Below are 18,048 nucleotides of genomic sequence, written 5' to 3'. Positions count from 1 at the left end.
AAAAAAAAAAAAAAAAAAAATACAACTAAGCATTCCGCAACCTTTCATTAGATAATTTGCATTACAAATAGGGACTATCTTCCATGTGATAAGACAGATTTATTCCTTCTTCAAAAGAACTTATGGGGCTGGTGAGATGGCTCAGCCGGTAAGAGCACCGACTTCTCTTCTGGAGGTCCTGAGTTCGAATCCCGGCAACCACATGGTGGCTCACAACTACCCATAAAGAGATCCGCATCTGAAGACAGCTAAAGTGTACTTATTTATAATAAAAATAAATCTTTGGGCCAGAGCGAGCAGGGCTGACAGGAGCGAGCAGAGATCCTAAAAGTCAATCCCCAACAATCAGATGAAGGCTCACCACTATCTGTATATGTATAAAATAAATAAATCTTTAAAAAAAAAAAAAAAGAACTTATGGTCCATAACTGATAGGGATCCAGTATAAACCATTAATTCTGACTGTCTGGAGATGCTGTTTGATGGTTTTAATGTAGTTTGGTGACCTGTAGACCTGCTCACCCAAGCAAGTTTCTCAAAAGGCAAATGAAAAGGCAGAGTCATGTCCTAGAACAGTGATGCTTCTGTTCGTTTCATGAATTTACTAGAAAGTCTAGTTAAAGATATTGATGCCCTACAATTATCCAGCTGGTCATTTTTATGAAATTCTAGTCTGTCTACAGTAATAGCTGCTGAAGTGTTTCTAGTGAGCATCTCCGAGAAGGAACTATCAGATGGACCATTTGTTTTCTTTAACTCCCACTAGGCACCTTTTCTGTGTCTAGTGAGGAAGCTATTCCTCTGAGCTTTCCAGAGACAGCTCTGACAGGGTGATGCCATAGAAGTACCAGCAGTGTTGATAACCTCCAGTCAAGACCTTTATAAAGCACACAGATGCATGGACAAATATTGGGTTTTGTGGGGATTATAAAAGGTGACACTGATTTGTAATGAGCAGTCATAACAATTCCTTGAAGAGAGGATATTAGAACTGATCCATAATTAAAGATGACTTGTGTGGATGCAAAGGAGACAGAGGACCCAAGGAAGATGTGTTGCACAAGTCAGAAAGATGGCTGGAAGGAAGAGAAAATGGAGCTCCCACAGGCTGGCAGAGATTCCCCATGTTACTTGTAAAACTAGCTACAGTGCATATTAAAGCTCCCTTTAAGAAAAGAAGTGGAACAGGACAGGCCCTAAGCAAACTCCATCCATGTCCCTGGTTCCATTGGAACTCAGTAGGAGATGAAAAGTCTAATATAAAACTGAATTTGTTGGCCATTAAAATGTTTATGTTAAGCCAGGCAGTAGTGGCGCATGCCTTTAATCCCAGCACTCGGGAGGCAGAGACAGGCTGATTTCTGAGTTCGAAAACCAGGCAAGCCTGGTCTACAGAGTAAGTTCCAGGACAGCCAGAGCTATACAGAGAAACCTTGTCCAAAAAAACAAAAAGTTTACGTTAAGATATAAAAACAAAAATAATACATAAAACCACAGGATGTGGTTTTATTTTTTTATTTTTTCTTTTCTTTTTCTTCTGTTATTTTTCTAAAGATTTATTTATTATTATATCTAAATACACTGTAGCTATCTTCAGACACACCAGAAGAGGGTATCAGATCTCATTATGGGTGGTTGTGAGCCACCATGTGGTTGCTGGGATTTGAACTCAGGACCTTCAGAAGAGCAGTCAATGCTCTTAACTGCTGAGCCATCTCTCTAGCACCCCAGAATGTGGTTTTAATTTAGAATTTTCCACCATTTGCCATTTTAAATCTGTGCTTTATACATTCTAGATACCATATAGAATTCCATTTCACTGAAATCACCTTAAAGTATAATTTGGAAAATCACTTTAAGGTAATCATTTCCATTATTAGTTGGAAAGATAGAAAAGGCTGAGGGGAAAAAAACAAGTTCAAAGGAAAACAGCCAACCAAAGCCACTCTTCCCTCTCCACATAAGCATTGCATGGCCCAAATGTCACTGTGGCCATGTTTGATGGCATTGCACATTCGTATGTGGAAGGAGAAGATACGAAAGCTAATGATTTTTGGAATAAGCAAAAGGTTAGCTCTTGTTGCCCATCCTACTTGTTTAGTCTACTTAAATGGATACTTTAAAATTCAGATTATTTCCATTGAGGGAAAGAAATCTGCCAGCTTGGGATTCCTCTCACAATTTTTACTGGATAAATCATTTGCAAGGAAATATGGTCTTTAAGTTATCTCCTCTCTTCTTCTCTTACCAATTACACTGCAAGTGCTTTAAAGGACAAACTTAACCCCACAGTTGTCTATATATCCTCATATTCTTGCAGTCACCGGGCATTTGTTTTTCATTGATACCTGTGTCACTTAGCAAAGGATTTCTTGTATTCTACTGCATGCTGGGCTCCACATCAAGCCTGGGAGCATAGGACTGGATAAGTAGTTCAGCGAACAGTAGTAACTGGAACATCTCAGGCAGCGAGGGAACGGGTCACTAGGAGAATGAATTCTGTACCACAAAAAGGCAGAAATGTCAAGAAAACATGAATAATCCTTTCAGCTATCTTAGCCCCAAAGTTATCAAGGTAACAGATGCCAGCCTGATAAAATGCCCAGGAGTCAAGGGAATGGAAAATAGGGAATAAAGGCAGCCCTAGCATGCAATCCTCCAGGCCGTCCATCCCTACAGCCACTTAAGGTGTGATTCTGGAATCTCTCTAAGCACTAAACCCTTTTCTTTCCTTTCCTTTTCTCTTTTTTTTTTTTTTTTTTTTTTTTTTTTTTTTTTTTTTTTTTTTTTTTTTTTTTTTTTTTTTTTTTTTTTGTTTTTTTTTTGTTTTTTTTGTTTTTGTTTTTTGTTTGTTGTTTGTTGTTTGTTTGTTTTCAAGTCAGGGTTTCTCTGTATAGCCCTGGCTGTCCTGGAACTCACTCTGTAGACCAGGCTGGCCTCAAACTTAGAAATCTGCCTGCCTCTACCTCCCAAGTGCTGGGATTAAAAGTGTGCGCCACCACCGGGTGGCTTTTTTTTTCTTTCTTTTTTCACTTTTTTCTTTTTCCTTTCCCTTTCTTTTTCTCTCTCTCTCTTTCTTCCTTCCTTCCTTTCTTCCTTCCCTCCTTTCTTTCTTTTATTTATTTTTTGGACAGGGTTTCTCTGTATATCCCTGGCAGTTGTCAAACTCCCTTTGTAGATCAGACTAACCATGGCCTCAGAGAGATCTGCCTGGCTCTGCCTCCAGAGTGCTGGGATTAAAGGCATGCACCATCACACCTTGCTCAGTTTTTCTAAATAAGAGCTTTAATGACCCTCTGCTCATTTCTCATTTCTTAGGTACTAGGCTTCTTATATAATGTAAATCTCTAAGATATGCAAAGTATGCAAAAAATCATCACTATAGTTTTTAGTAAGATCTGAAATATTATTCACAAATGTACTTCATATAAAGCAACAAAATTATCAGAGAATGATATTGTTCCATGGCATTTCCCCTCTCTGATATCTGATACTATATTGGAGCCATGGCTTATTTTTTCCTTCTCATATTATGAAGAAACTGGAGCATGAAAGGAGAAGTTATCTTCTTGATGAGAAGAGTCTTAGCCAGTTTCAGAGCCAGGCAGCTTCATGAAAGAGAACCATATTTAGTCATTGATGAACCAACTGAAATCTCTCTCTGGAAGGACAGCATTCAAAAACAAAACGAAACAAAAAAGATCTTAATAACAGGCTAGCCAGGGTGGCAATACTTTCTTATATAAGACATGCAAGATCTCAGACCAGAGTTGGGATGTATGAGTTACCAGGAATATTATGACCATTTTTAATGTCCTCTTTTCTAGTGAAGAAACAAAAAACTGTGTTATTCATCTTCTTCCAGGTCTATGGGCTCAGAAAGGTCCCTTAGGACATAAAAAGGGTGTGTAGAGAAAGCAACTTCCTGAGACAAGACATTTCCTTTCTGAAGCTAAAGAACAAACCCTAAAACCTGACCCACTACTAAAGCACGGCAGCCATCACCTCACCTTCTGTACAATTTGTCCAGACCTGTAGCAAGTTCTAGAAACATCAGAAACCTTTCCATCTCCAACGCATTTCAGTCCACAAACTTCTACTACACAGACAGCAGAGGTTAAAAAGATGAGTGGATATTTTGAAGCAAGTACACAAAAAGAATAGGAGTGTTGTGAGGATTGGAGCTGGTTAACTGTAAGAATTAGATGGCACTTGGACAACAACCCTATCAATAGCATCCACCCCACCTAGGGGTGTGTGAGGATAGCTCTGTTCACAACTGTTTCCATTTGTACTTGTTTGCAATGCCTGGAAGCTGTCCTTATGGACATACCAAGTAGCATCCATTAGTCAAATTGTATATTCTTAAACATCCTAGCACATCACCAAGTAACTATCACCCATGTATTTTATGAAATGAAGGTGTTTAGCTTTTTTTCAAATGCAGTATCCGACTAAGGGCCTTTCCCTCTGCTATGAAAGACCAAGCCAAAGTCTCCCCACGGGGGAGGTTCTGAGCCAAATGTGTTGTTTGGAGTTTTGTTTTCCTTACTGAGTCATTGGACCATTTCTGTTTTGAATTTCAGTTAGTCAGCTTATACAAACAGTTTATCCTTGGTCATTCCACTGAACTCTTTGTAGCCATCCAGAAAGCACCAAACATAATTACTACTTTATCTACTCGTGAGTGATTTTCCTAAGTACAAGAGAAATAAGCTTGAGTTAGAGCTGAAGAAACTCATCTATAAAAAACTGAACAGAAAAAAAAAAAAAAACAGCAGATCACTTCAACATATTATATTCGCTCCCTTCCCAGTACAGCTCTGTGTGCTTACAGCTCTCTTATTTCATATAGGAAACCCCACTCGTGGAGTCCCCTCTCTGGGCTCTTCTCCCCTCCATTTTGTGCCTGTGCATCCCCATGCTGGTACTCAGGAAGCTTGCAGTCACATAGAAACCATTAGATGGTCCTCAAAGTGATCGTTGGAATGTGGTGGTTTCCACCACCACCATTTAAAGAGGAAAAAAATGCTTCCCATTTAATTCATAATAGCATTTCTGCCTGTGTGCTTTTTGTCTATTCAAAGCATGCTGCCACCATTAATGAAAGAAATCAGCCTTTGCTATTTTCTGATCTGTCTCATTAAAATGGAGTTGGTTTGCTCTGTGGTAGTCACTTATGTAATGTTGTTTTCTTCTAGTGAGCCTTGCACTTAACTAATATAAATTCATTTTTAAATTGTATGATCACATGGAAAAATTTCTCTAGAATATATTTTTAATGTTACATCCTTGCTATAGCATTGCAGGGAACATTTTAATCTACACAGACATTTTATACTAGAGAGACACATGAAGTCTTATAGTCTTCTCCAAATGTTTATAAATTATTTATAAAGATCCCCTCAAGTAAATATGCTGAAACTGCCAGTGATAGAAATGGAAATTGTTAGTTCTTTGGGCCTGATTACTATTTAATTATTTGTATACTATTAAACAATTGACCAACTGATAAAAGCAGGCTTACTCAGAAAGTGCAGAAGAGAAAAATAACTACACTTGGCAAAGAAATGCTGAACTCTAAATTTACCATGTTGAGCTCTACAGGATCTCCCACTTCGTGGCCACTTTAGACAATACTTAGTGGTCCATCCCTGGGAACCTCCTTGACTATGAGAAATGCCTCTTGGCCAATACCTATGTCTACCATTCCCAAATTTAGGCAGAAGTCATTGCTGAAGCTCCATAAACATCCATTGGTTCCCTCCCATCTTCCAACCCCAGAAGGGTTTTTTTGGGGGTAAAACCCTTCTGAATCTTGTTGAGATCCATCCTTTCTTCTGCTCTTAACAGTGAACTCCAAAAGTATGTCAACTTGGCCCTTCCTCCTTATGCATTTGAAGAGGGACCTAAGACTTAGATCCAAGCTCTGCTGGATCATCCCATTTAGCATATGGAGCAAGATTTTACCTCTGCTATCCAATCAGAGTAAACTTGGGCTTGCTTGGTAACTCTGTAGACTCTTTACCCTTGAATAGTATTTTGTGATTTTATGAAATGCAGTTGGTGCTGTTATTTGTATTCAGAACAAGAAAACCTGTAAAGGCCATCAAGGCTGCCATGTAACACCATAGAAAGGACAGCAGAGATACGGGCAAAGCTGGACCTGCTGACATCACTAAATTTATATTACCTATAGACCCCAAAGAACTGCTGTGATAAGGATAACCCAAAATACAAGACAAAAGGACAAGATTTCTTTTTCCAGTTTCTTATCTTCCTTCCTTGCATCCACAAATAGGAGTGTGGCTGTGGCAGGTAGGCAGTTTGGGAGAAAGATGCAGGATCTCCCTGCCTTGTTGTCCTATTATACTGTTATCTTTACTTTGATGAAGCTTGGTCAAGGTAGCTCCCCTACCCACTCATTGCAGCTGTATCTTAAAAAGAGAGAGAGAGAGAAGTAGAGGGCAAGAGTGGATTCTAAGGTGCAGTTTATCAACTTCCTGTCTATTGATACTTTGAGCTTCATCTTTTCTGTTGTGATTTATATGCATAGGATATTTAACAGAATCCCTGCCATTATCCCCTAAATCTCCATAGCATCCCTCCTTTTCTCTGTGGTGACATTCAAAATGTATACAGACATTTCCAGAAGTTCCCCCACACTGAGAACCACAGCTTGGGAGGTATGCTATGGAACTTCCTTATATCAAGTCTAAGAATCAAGAGGTAGTCTGTCAGCCATAATGTATGGTAAATGTGTTATTTCCCCACCGGTGTAATGAGGCAATTCAAGACAGATTTTATACATATATACATATATACATATATATATCTTCTATATATATATCTTATATATATATGTGTGTGTATATATATTTATATATATGTATATATATACATATATATATGATACATATATATATATATATATCAAGTTTATTGGGAAACTGCTGGGGAGAGAGGTTTGCTGGCCTCAGGAAAGGACCTCAGGGAAGTCGCCATGGGGAAGAGAAAGAGAGAAAGCGTTCACACAGAGAAAAGGAAAAGGTGGAGAAGAAAGAAGAAAGAAGAGAAGAACAACAACAAGCAGAAGCAGAACAAAAACAAGAAGAAGAAAGGGGAGAAGGAGAAGGAAGAAACCAAAATGTCTGAGCTTTATAGCAAAGAGCCTCTTTGGGAAAGGGCAAGCCCAGCCTCTGGGAGAGAAAGTTCAGGATTGGAGACAGTGTAAGCCAGGTAGGGACTGAGGGATGCTGGGAGAATCTGAAGTCCAGGTCTGCTTTGGTATATAAAATATGCACCTTCACTGTTTTTTCTAGATCTGAAACCAAACAGTGTGTCATAGAAGATTTAGAGGAAATGAATGTAGCTGGGTAAATTGGTTCTCACTTTAAACTTCAGGAGTTCTATTACTCAAAAACAAGTAGGAAAAGATATGCCACAGAGCCCCAGTTCCAGACTTTTCTATCTAATAAAGCCTATAAGGGACCTCTCATTTAAACTATTTAGAAATGCTTGTCCAATCACTTGAGCCCTAACTGATAGAATATCACTTTCTTCATCCAGAAATTCAGTGAACAGTATCCAAAGAATAATTGGATAAGAGGAACACTATCTGAAATTCTCAGAAGCTGGGTGCAGCTCAGAAGGCATTGAACAAAGCAGTTACAGTGAGGCTAATTCTCGCCCAGAGAGCCGCCATGGAAATAGAAGGCCGTGGCCACCAGGGCCCATGGTCACTGTGGTAGTTAAGGAAGAAGACAGTATCATTATGCAAAATTGTCAGAATTAAAACCACAGGCATGGTGTGTTATTCAGCATTGAACTGCCACTTTCTAGTTCTCATTGTAAATACAAAAAGCCTTTAGTGCCCTCTTTATATCTCATTGCTTAGAGCCAGATGTTTGGCCATTATATTTCTATGAAGTTAGCACAAATTGGCATTAGAACTGCCTCAGGGTAGAAGGGGTGGCAGTGTTCTAGGGTTTTAAGGTAGAGTATAGTACAGTAATGGAGACATTCTGATCTATCCAGTACTTGACCTTCCCAGAGTTCATCACTTAACATACATTTTTTTTTTACTCAAAACATGTTTTCCCAAAAGAAGATTGTTCTTATGTTATTCAAGTGCCACAGAAATCCTCTAATACCAGAAAAGAAAAGAAAAAAAAAGTAAAGAAGAAAAGGCCTCAGGCAAAGAGCATCTGCTTAAAGCTGCTGGTTGATGGAGAAGGTGCTGATGCTGGTTGATGGAGAAGATGTTGATGCTGGTTGTCTGTTCTCTGGAAATGAGCACTCAGGAAAATCTCATGGAACAGGTGGTTTTTAAGTCAAAGTTAAGACAGACGAAGAAAGGGCATCACGGGCTAGAACAGGGAGCCGGAAGTTAAAGCATTTAAAAGCTCCATGTGAAGAACACTAAGTGTCATGGATGAGAGATGAAGTGATTGCTAGGATGGGCCAGACACACCCTGCTGGGTTCAGGGGTGATACCCTTAAAGGTTTTAGCATGTACATGAAGGTTTGCTTGATATCAACAACTGCAGTTGGAATTTCTGATCTGGAGCAATGAGTATAGGTTAGAAGGAACTAACCAAAGAAACACTATGAAGGAGTAGTAATAAGTTATGAAAACTGTATACAGAAGTAGAAGGAATCCCAGGTGGCCCCAGAGACTCTAACTTTTAGCTGCAGGAAGTTGAAGTTAAGGCAAAGGAAAGAAGAGAGTGAATTGGGTAGTTTCTGGCTGGAGGAGAAGAGAAGAGCTGGGGTGGCTGTGGCCTTGTGGCACATCACATGGTCTGGGCTGTTTCTGCAGAACGCTTGCCTATTGAGCCCATGTAGCTGAAGGAAAGCCAGTGAACTTTCTATTTAGCTCAAAGTTCACGCGCTGGGCTGATAGCTTAGCATGCAAAAACTGATCTGGTGACAGCATTAGTACAAACAGTGTATTCAGATCCTAGGTACTATGGTCAGGAACTCCAGTCAGTGGAGCTGGCAGTGACATTGGGAATATCAGGTTGCTCTGTAGAATATCTGAGAAGAGAAGCACAGGGGAAAAGATCTCATACAATGTGTTAATATAATAGTAACAGTAATAATAATAATATAACAACAACAACAACAATAAATTAAAGTAATAGGTAGCAATCTCATAAAATATATCAGTGAAGGTTTCAGGGCAGAGGAAAGAAAAGAAAAGAAGAAAGTATCATCTGATAAATGAGACAAAGGAGAGGAGAGAATATATCAGATCCTGAGAATTACTGATAAGAGAAACGTGCTGAGCTACCTTGTGATGCTTGCTGCAGACTTTGCTGTGTCACCAGCTCTCCCCCACCAACCCAACCCCCCCCCCCAAGACAAGCTCGTCAAACCAAACAAGACTTTTTGAACAGCATGAGCGAGGAGCCTAGAGAAGGAAGGACAGTGACCAGAAGAGCAGGGAAGTGACGTGTAGCTATGGCATCTCTCTTCTTATTCCTGACCAAAAGTCAGGGATGGCCTGGGTGATGAGCCTTTAAGCCCAGCACTCTGAAGGTCAAAGTGGGTGGATCTCTGTCTGATCTGCATAGGGAGTCCCAGGTCAGCCAGAGTACACAAGGAAAATCCTGTCTCCAAGCTCTGTATTCAGAAGGAGTAAGTGAGAGTTGGGGAATGTGAATGAATACAGTATCTGAGATACTGTGGAGGTAACAGTTCATCCTACCTAGACTTGGATCTGAGAACACCAAGGCCAGATCAGACAGAAATTGGCTATTGAAAAACCTATATTAATACAGAATGTATGCGTATATGTGATCATTCTTTTAATCATGCTTGAGTGTGAGTACAATGAAGCAACAGCACTGGATCTCTGTCCATGCTGTGACATACTCAGAAGGGGATGCTCAGGTGACAGAGTTGCAGAAATGTCTTGTCATCTTCGCCTTCTCATCCTTGAGATCCTCCAAGGCGAAGGCTGGCCAAGCAATCATAAACCTTGTCACACAAGGCCTGCATTATTGAAAATAGCTATGGAAAGGAAACTGTTCATCACCAGCAGGAGAGCCTCTTTGCTCCTCTTACCTAACAGAGGTCATTGTTCCAAGTCGTCATGGCCTGGGTACAGAGTTCAATAAATGATTGGGTAGCCCTTAACATAATGATTTCTTGTTCCTCACTCTGGATGAGAAATGGGGGTAAAGAGGAAAGAAAGAGAAAGAGAAAGAGAGAGAGAAGGAAAGAAGGAAGGAACAATCAAGGAAGAAAAGGGAGGAAGGAAAGGAAGAAAAGAAGGGAGGGAGGAAGGGAGGGAGGGAGGAAGGAAGGAAGGAAGGAAGGAAGGGAGGGGAAAAAGAAGGGAGGAAGGGAAAGAGGGAAGTGGAAGGGTCGGGGAAATGGTGAATGGGCAGGAAAAAGATTCTGTAGCAAAGTGGAAACTAGAAGGAAGAAACTAAATTACTATGAGATTTTCTCTCAGTAACAAACATTTACAGAAAAAGGGACACAGATATGAGACCTGCCAACAAAGGGCATTACTTCATCCCAGACAACAAACTCCAGTACTGAGTGAGGACTCTCTCTTTCCTCAACTTTAGTACCACAAGGAAAGGATTAATAAATCACTGATATATGATATGCCCAAATATGCCAAGGTTTAGGTGGCCTCAGAATCTGCAAAGGCTTGATAACTCAGAGTTTTGACTCCTGCTGTTCAAGCCATGACATTCTGCTTAAGACTCTGACCTTACCTTCCCAGCTCTGAGCCATTTGAGACATTTATTTCAAGAATGGGAGAAAACCTTGCAAGATGCTAAGTTAGTTTCCTACCTTATTCTTCAAGACCACTTGCTATAGCAGTGATATTTTTCCTTTGATCGCATGCATGATTAAACTTTTCATGAGTCAACCCTTTGCTTAGAGAAGGCGTGACACTCGGGGAGCCTGTCTCTATAAGCGATGGGACAACAACACTACTAAACCAGACTTCTCTGTGGACAGAAATAAAAATGTACTGGGGAAATCAAACTACCAAGACCATTTATGGGGAGTAGGGGTGCAGAGAGAAAAGTAAAATGGTGGGAAGCAAGCAAATTGTGTATGTCAGTTAGCTTGGTTGGGGTCTGAATTGATACAGAGTGTCCGAATTGAGCCAGAACCAGGTAACCCTTGGCAGATATAGTTGACCTTTTAGGGTAAGGTTAAGGGAGGTTTCTCGAGGATTAAGGAAAGCTCCTGCAGAACAGAACCAACTTAAGAGATCTCCTTTTCTAGTAAACAGAAACCTTTAGGCTTATTTACCCAACAACAATCCTGCTTACCTGGCCAGAGTCCTGTTTAGGACAGTGTCCGCAGCACTGCCATTTGGGGGAAGGGTGACTTAGGACCTGACTAACTTCTGTAGCAAAAGAGGTTTTTTTCCTGCTTGCTAGGTGTGGGCCGCAGGTCAGCAAAGTTAGCTTGGGGGTAGGGGGGAGCCAAGCCTGGTTCATACAGGCTGCCTTAGCATCACTTGTACCAAAGCATCCTAAGAAAGGCATTTGCCAGCCTCATATTGAAGACTTTTCATGTTTGACCTTTACAACTCTATAATTAGCTATTATCATTTCCCCTAATTCATAACTGAAGGAGCCATGACAGAAAAAAAATTGAGTAACTTCTGCAAGGCCACACAACTATGAGGAGCAGAGTGGAGATCCAAATTAGTCTGGTTTCAGCATCTGTACTTATACTTATCTGCACTGCAGACCTGGATTTGAGTTCTTGAAAAAGCAATCAAAGGGATTGTTGCAGTATAAAATAACATAATATAATTTTAAATGGGAGAGAGAGAGAGAGAGATGATAGAATAGCTTATAGAAAACATAAATTACACTTCCAGTATAAAGGACCATTTTTGTTTTAAGCCCTTATTAAATCATTTTCAGTTCATATTTTGTCTAATTTTACTAGTTTTACAGAGATCCTAAAAAGAATGCATATTACTATGATTTTTAGATGGTATGCTCAATGGTTTTTTACTTTTTTTGTTAAAAGAACTTAACCATCTTTAAGGTTTTTGATGTGAAGATTACAATAACTGCTTTTTTAGGAGAGAGGAAAGAATATCAACATTTCTCAAAAGATCAGTTTCTAGATCTAGTGAAAGAGTGAAGAAGCCACTCAGAATAATTATCTAGCATGCTTAAGGCCCTGGGTTCAATCCAAGCAATATAAATACATGTACACACATACACACACACACACACACACACACACACACACACACACACACACACCTTGAAAGCACCTTACCTCCCATCCTCACATTTTGCTTGATAAGTAACAGAATCTCTTCAAAGTTGGTTACTTTATTAGTTTTCTGTTGACACTGCAAAAATAATCACCAAATCCATATCTTGAAACAGCATACATGTATTTTCTTATAGTTATACAGAGTTAGAGAAATTGTACCTTCAGTTAAAGAAGAGGAGGAATAAGTCAGAGAGACCAATTGTATAATGTGGTAATATTATATATTAATAAGCAAGGGTTCTTGAAAATCTCTAAGACAGTACATAGTAAGTGTTTTTATCATGTAAAATAAGCATGGGAATAAAACCTGCTAGCCCAATTTAGCCATTCCATATAGACACACATTTTGGAAGCCATATTGCACATGATTAATACATACAATTTCTGTGTCCCAATGGAAAATATTAAAAAGAAATCTGACCCAAGCCTCGATGGGCTCAAGTCCATGTGTGGAGAGGGGCATCCTCCTTCCTAGCAGCTCTAGAGCCATGGGTTCTCAACCTGTGGTCACAACTCCCAAGGCGGGGAGGGGGGTTGCATATCAGATATTACATTGTGACTCATAACATAGTAAAATCACAGTTATAAAGTAACAATGAAATAATTTTATGGTTGGAGTGACCACATGAGGAAGTGTATTAATGAATTAGGAAGGTTGAAAGCCACTGGTTTAAAGAAAAGGACATTCTTTGGTTTTTGTCATTTAAATTTTTTTTCTTGCAGTCATCCACATACTTGAGCTTCTGGCCCTTTCTTTCTTCAAAGCAAAGCATGGTAGTTTATTCTTGTAATACCAGCATTTGAGAGGCTGTGGCAGAATTGGAGGCTAGCCTGAGCTACGGAGTGAGTTCCAGGTCAGCCTGTCTCCAAAATAAATAAATAAAATAGCCTACATTGGCATATGCTTGGCTCTTCTGCTGTTGTCACGCCCTGATCACAGCCAGGAAAGGTTCTCTGCATTTCAAGGACTTATGTGAAAAGAGTAGGTAGGCCCTTCTGAAACACTGGGCTGATCATATTTGAAAGTCTCTGCTTTAATAGCATTTGCCTTGTCCCTTTTACCATACAACATATTCACAGGTTCTCAAGATTAGAATGTTATGTCTTTGGAAGAGTTATTATCCTGCCTACCATACTTGTGAACAGTAGGAACACAAACTTTAATTTGGTTCATTAAAAAGGCTTGTCGACATGTAAGCTTGAGAGTGGTCTCACTAGAGTGTCCTGCAAAACCTCTAAGTCAAAATAGCTGTTACAACAGAGGGGAGATAATGTCCAGCCAATGTGATGTCCAACTAGAAAGAGGACAGCCATGCAATGTTTTCCAATGACAGAGAGTCCAAAACCAAAGGAGAGATCTGATAGGGACCGAGACCACCAGGCCACAAAGCAGAATCCTTCTCTATATTCTATGTGTGCACGTGTGTGTGTGTGTGTGTGTGTGTATGTGTGTGTGTGTGTGTGTGTGTGTGGTATATGTGTGTGTGTGGTGTATGGTGTGTGTATGTGTTGTTTTGCACCTGTGAGTCGAGGCACAGCAGTACCATGAATCCCACATGGACATCAGAGGACACCTCTGTGCAGTCACTTCTCTCATTCTATCTTTCTGTGGTTCTAGGATTAGGATTCAGGTCCTCAGTCTATCTTTGTTGTTTAAATGGCAGCCAGATATTAGAAATCCTTAGAAATTAGAGATCAGACAAAAAGATCCTTCTTTATACCAAAGTTTTAAAAGAAATAGACTAGTATTCTTCAATATAAATTAGACAACAAAAGGCATGGTCTATCTTGTGCTTCTTTGGGTGGTAGCAGGGATGACGTTGAAGAAAGGTTGTCAGTATTCAGAAGAGGGAGATACCCATGAGTGCTTGCTGCTGGCAAATGGAGGGACCCACAAGCCACAGGGACAGAGAGGGCCTGAGGGGGTAGCCCAGTCTCAGTGCTTACATAATTCCCCACACTATTTACGTGTTTCCAAAACCCCAAAGGATGTTCCAACACCATGCCTAGTGTCTAGCTTCAGAGCTTAGAGAAAGCCACATTATTAAGTCCCATTACAGCCTGATGTGTCATTTCCATACAATTGTATCTCATGACACAATCGCCAGGAGTTTTCAGATGCTGGGAGCTCACTAGGGTTTGCTTTGCTTTGCAGATAGCCCCTAAAACAGAACAAATGGTAATCATTCAGAGGCCTGCTTTGTGGGAGAGGTAATTTTTCCTTTAAAAAGGAAATCTGTGTGTCCTCAAAGCGTAGGTATGACTCACCACATGGCTGTTTTCCTATTTTGAGGTCTCAGCAAGGAGTCAGAGAACCAAACAAGGCTTAATCTCACAGAAGTCACTAATGGGATAAGGGGGGATCAGAGCCACCTGCAGAGCACCCAGAATTCAAGCAAGACTTCAGGGCAGTGAGGAAAACAGAGAGTACTTGGGAATCAGGGCAGCCTAAGAGCAGATGGAAGTGGAAAAGACTGGAAACAACAAAGAAGCCACCGAAGACTTCAGATTGTAGGACCAAAAAAATGATCTCTTGACTGAGCACAGCACTGGAAAAAAATTCCCCAATCTCCATACATGCAAATGCCTGACTTTGGGGCAATAGGAAGAAGACAAGACTAAGAGAAGGACCTGGTGAGGCCCTGTCTACCTCCTACTTGCCATTCAACAGCCAGAAAAACCCAGGGGGGTTGGGGGAGGATGACAATGCAGCTTGGTGGCAGAATAAATTCATAGCATGCATGAGTACCCCCTCCCACAAATTTTTTTATGCATCAGTCTGAGTAAAATAAAGCAGCGAATATAGCAGTTATAGTTTCTGTCCTTGAGGAGTTATATTCCACTGAGGTACAGAGAGAGGTAGATAAAAACAACCTTTTCATCTGCAGCTTCCTAAAACTATGTGGACTTTAGATCCCCCATAATACTTCTCCCAACTAAAGCTCTGAAAGGCGAGAGAAAAAATTTGAAAGGCTTAGCAGTAGTTATTTTAGACGATACTAATTTTTTTTCCTTTTATCATTGCCTTCTGGTAGTTTTCTATAATGAACTTGCATTATATATGAAATGGATTTTGCTTAAGAAAAACAGCAGAGAGATTTTTTTTTTCTTTTCAGAAGTCATGGTTTCTTGCGAGGTAAAGGTATGCCATTCATCCATTAGCAATGGAGACTTTAAGTGGGTGCTGCCTCACCCCTCCAGGGTCTGGCTTATTATGTTGCCTTTGCCTAATGAGGCTTGAGAGAAAATGCTCCGAGAATCATCCCATCCCTCTTCTCTCCACCTCCATGGGTATCAGCCTCTTCCGTATCCCTTGCACACACATGGAGGAAACTATTACAACCTAGGAAGGCTTAATAGGATCTCTGTATCTCTCTCACTCGCTCTAACTCTGTCTCTGACTCTCTGTCTCTCTGTCTCTCTCTGTCTCTCTGACTCTGTCTCTGACTCTCTATCTCTCTGTCTCTCTCTCTGTCTCTCTCTCTGTGTCTCTGTCTCTGTCTCTGTCTCTCTCTCTCTCTCTCTCTCTCTCTCTCTCTCTCTCTCTCTCTCTCTTTCTCTCTCTGTCTCTCTCTCTGCCTTCCTCTCAGACACACACACACACAGAGACTCCAGAGAGCCCCAGTATGGGCAATCAGGATTGATTCCTGATTCTCTTCCTCAGGCCCCCTACTCCCATCCCCACCAGAGATGCCTTCTGAGCAGTTGGAGCCTGCTCCTGTTCCAGCTTTATAGTGCACGCTACCTACCATTGCTGCTGTTTTCCCATAGATCTTGGCTCGGCTCCTCCCTTGCACTGTGCTCATCAACTTTTAACTTCAAAGGAGTCTCCTTTCTCTAAAAGCTTAATATCTATTACCCCACACATCTGAGATCCCATCATGAAAACAGAGAAAATCTACTGAGCTCAGTGCTGCTTCTATCAGTGATAAGAGGGCCCAACATGTACTGGCCACTCCAGTGTTGGCTGTGTAGGTGAATAACCAAGTGAATGAAGTAGCTCCTTTGTCTTCTCCCTGTCAAGCAAGCTATGGCCAAGCTCTCCACCAGCTCACAGAAGCCAACTGCTAAATTCCCACAGATTTTACAAGCCAGTTGTTAGTCTGTTTGTGGCTTAAAATGGACCATGGTGAGCACACTTGCACCACAGAAATCTGCAAATGCTGCATGTCAGGACATCTCCACCCAAAGAGCTGGTTTCCCAGCATCCCACTGTTCTTCCCTCCCAGATGTTAACTAGGAAATTCAGCTAACATGACAATAAGTCTGCCATAAAGCCTACTTAAAAGCCTCTCAATAAAAGATGTTTGATGGTTTATAACATACTACATAAGAGCTATGTAATTACTTACCTGTCGGGGCTCACGCATGATCTAAAACATGTGGCTCTGGAGAACAAGAAGTGTCAGACAATCAAAGTATCTGCCGCCAAACCTTATGACCTAAGTCTGATCCCTAGGACCCACGGTAAATGAAGAGGACAGTTCCCACACGCTGTCCTTTGATCTCCATGCATGCATGCACTGCAGTGTGCATACTACCACACACACAGTAAACAAACCATCATGGAATATTTCAGAGAAAACAAAACACATGTCTGAGCTCCTAAAGTTCCTGTGTCTGTCTTTCAGATCCCTATGTAAAGATTCACCTGATGCAGAATGGCAAGAGACTGAAGAAGAAAAAGACAACAATTAAGAAGAACACGCTTAACCCCTACTACAATGAGTCCTTCAGCTTTGAAGTTCCATTCGAGCAAATCCAGGTAATGGCTGACACAAGTGTGTCCCTCCACTCAGTCTCACACCTTTAGATCGCATAACTGACAAATGTAGAGCCTGCAAGTCATCAGTGCCTTGCCTCCATCAGAACTGGCCCATGCACATTTGTGTGAGGCCTGGGCTCCAATAAGCAGGACATAATAAGACACACAGCATGAGAAGGGCTGATTCATCAGCTGGAACAGCTAGCTGCCTTCTGCTGAGCAGAAATAAGGTGGGAAATAGAAAACCAACAGAACCACTTGGCTAGGTCAATAAGTTTGTCTATGGGATCCAAAACCTCAGAGAGAGTGAACTTGCCTATTCATTCCCAGGCTACAATAAGAAATCCAATTCTATAGGGCAAAAATAGCCAGGATCCCTCCTTCTCACTTGGGCTGTGGTGTTTATGTAACTAGCTCATCTACATCTTCACATGATAGAAAATTATATATACAAATGTACATATTTATTTTCAATAGCTAAGTAAGTCACCGATTTCATTTCCCTGTCCCCAGTTCCTTGTTCAGCAGTCTAAGCCTGTGAGCACTTTAGACCTTCTGGCAAAAAACTTGAAACATCAGTTTTCTACCATAATTTATTTTGTAATATCTGCTCAGCGAACTTTTTGAGTTCTAAGACCTTATTTCTATGGAAACTAACACCTCCAGACATTTTGTTTTTTAATTCTACGAAACAATACAAAGCAAGGTATTGGAATAAAAGAAAAAAAAATCTTGTAAACTTACTCCTTTGGACTATGATCCTATACCTATGAAAATATTCCACCTATGAATTTCAGAAAGTACAAATATATTGAAAGGGAGGCATATTTTAAAAACAAAATAAAATTTTCTATTTGGGGCAGCATTTTAGTGGAGAGAGAGACTGAGCCCAACATGAAGCAGACTGGGTTTGGGAGTAGCAAGCACCACCTGCCACTTCTGCTCCTACAAAGGATCTACCTTCCTTCCCTCCTCCCTCCCTCCCTTCCTTCCTTCTTCTCTCC

General features: G+C 40.7%; 1 protein-coding gene across 4 annotated transcripts in view; it reads left to right on the top strand.

Moving 5' to 3' along the window:
- Syt1 (synaptotagmin 1) overlaps positions 1–18,048 on the top strand; it is a 525,848-nt gene that overhangs the window by 502,303 nt on the left and 5,497 nt on the right. For all 4 annotated transcript variants that reach the window (XM_031349253.1, XM_031349256.1, XM_031349255.1 and 1 more), the window contains one exon: positions 16,911–17,044. In XM_031349253.1, the coding sequence (XP_031205113.1) occupies positions 16,911–17,044 (134 nt within the window). The remainder of the gene's footprint in view (positions 1–16,910; positions 17,045–18,048) is intronic.

The sequence above is a fragment of the Mastomys coucha genome, unplaced genomic scaffold, assembly GCF_008632895.1.
Source record: "Mastomys coucha isolate ucsf_1 unplaced genomic scaffold, UCSF_Mcou_1 pScaffold4, whole genome shotgun sequence".
In the NCBI taxonomy this organism is placed as follows: domain Eukaryota; kingdom Metazoa; phylum Chordata; class Mammalia; order Rodentia; family Muridae; genus Mastomys; species Mastomys coucha.
The sequence above is the reverse complement of the archived record's forward strand: the minus strand, read 5'-3'. Positions and strand labels throughout refer to the sequence as shown.